General features: G+C 60.6%; 1 protein-coding gene across 1 annotated transcript in view; it reads right to left on the bottom strand.

The window, feature by feature from the left end:
• The window catches only part of LOC103621812 (rhodopsin kinase), a gene marked incomplete at both ends in the record, with an annotated part of 5,363 nt that overhangs the window by 785 nt on the left and 3,864 nt on the right, over window positions 1-714 (bottom strand). The window contains one exon of the mRNA XM_008640669.1: window positions 486-712. Coding sequence (XP_008638891.1) covers window positions 486-712 — 227 coding nt within the window. The remainder of the gene's footprint in view (window positions 1-485; window positions 713-714) is intronic.

Below are 714 nucleotides of genomic sequence, written 5' to 3'. Positions count from 1 at the left end.
GGTTTCCTGGGACGCTCTGAGGTGTCTGTGGGTTCCTTGGGGGTTGCTGTGGTTACTGGGAGATCCTGGGCTGTACTGGGATGTACTGGTGGGATACTGGACCATACTGGGCTGTACTGGGAGGTTCCTGGCAGCCATGGGATGACTTTTGGGGAGTTCCTGCTGGTCCTTGGGAGGTTTTGGGGAGCTTCCCTGGAACCCTCAGATGTTCCTGGGGGTTCCTTGGGGGTTGCTGTGGTTACTGGGAAATCCTGGGCTGTACTGGGATGTACTGGTGGGATACTGGACCATACTGGGCTGTACTGGGAGGTTCCTGGCAGCCCTGGGATGACTTTTGGGGAGTTCCTGCTGGTCCTTGGGAGGTTTTGGGGAGCTTCCCTGGAACCCTCAGACGTTCCTGGGGGTTCCTTGGGGGTTCCTGTGGTTACTGGGAGAGACACTGGGTGCTACTGGGAGGGTCTGGAGGGTCCTGGGGGTGGGGTCACCTTCTCTCCTCGCCGCCGGAAGGGGCCCTTGGCCTCGAGCATCTCGTAGACCGTCACCCCCAGCGTGAAGTAATCGACGGACCAGTCGTAGTCCTCGTTCTTGAGCAGCTCGGGGGCCATGAACCCTGCGGGGACGGGGGACATTGAGGGGGGACACAGGGGACCACAGGGGACACAGATGTCCCCAAGGGGGATGGATTTGGGTGGCTGGGGGAGCTCCTCATGTCCT

The sequence above is a fragment of the Corvus brachyrhynchos genome, unplaced genomic scaffold (genome assembly GCF_000691975.1).
Source record: "Corvus brachyrhynchos isolate BGI_N302 unplaced genomic scaffold, ASM69197v1 scaffold4319, whole genome shotgun sequence".
NCBI classification, from domain to species: Eukaryota; Metazoa; Chordata; class Aves; order Passeriformes; family Corvidae; genus Corvus; species Corvus brachyrhynchos.
The sequence above is the reverse complement of the archived record's forward strand: the minus strand, read 5'-3'. Positions and strand labels throughout refer to the sequence as shown.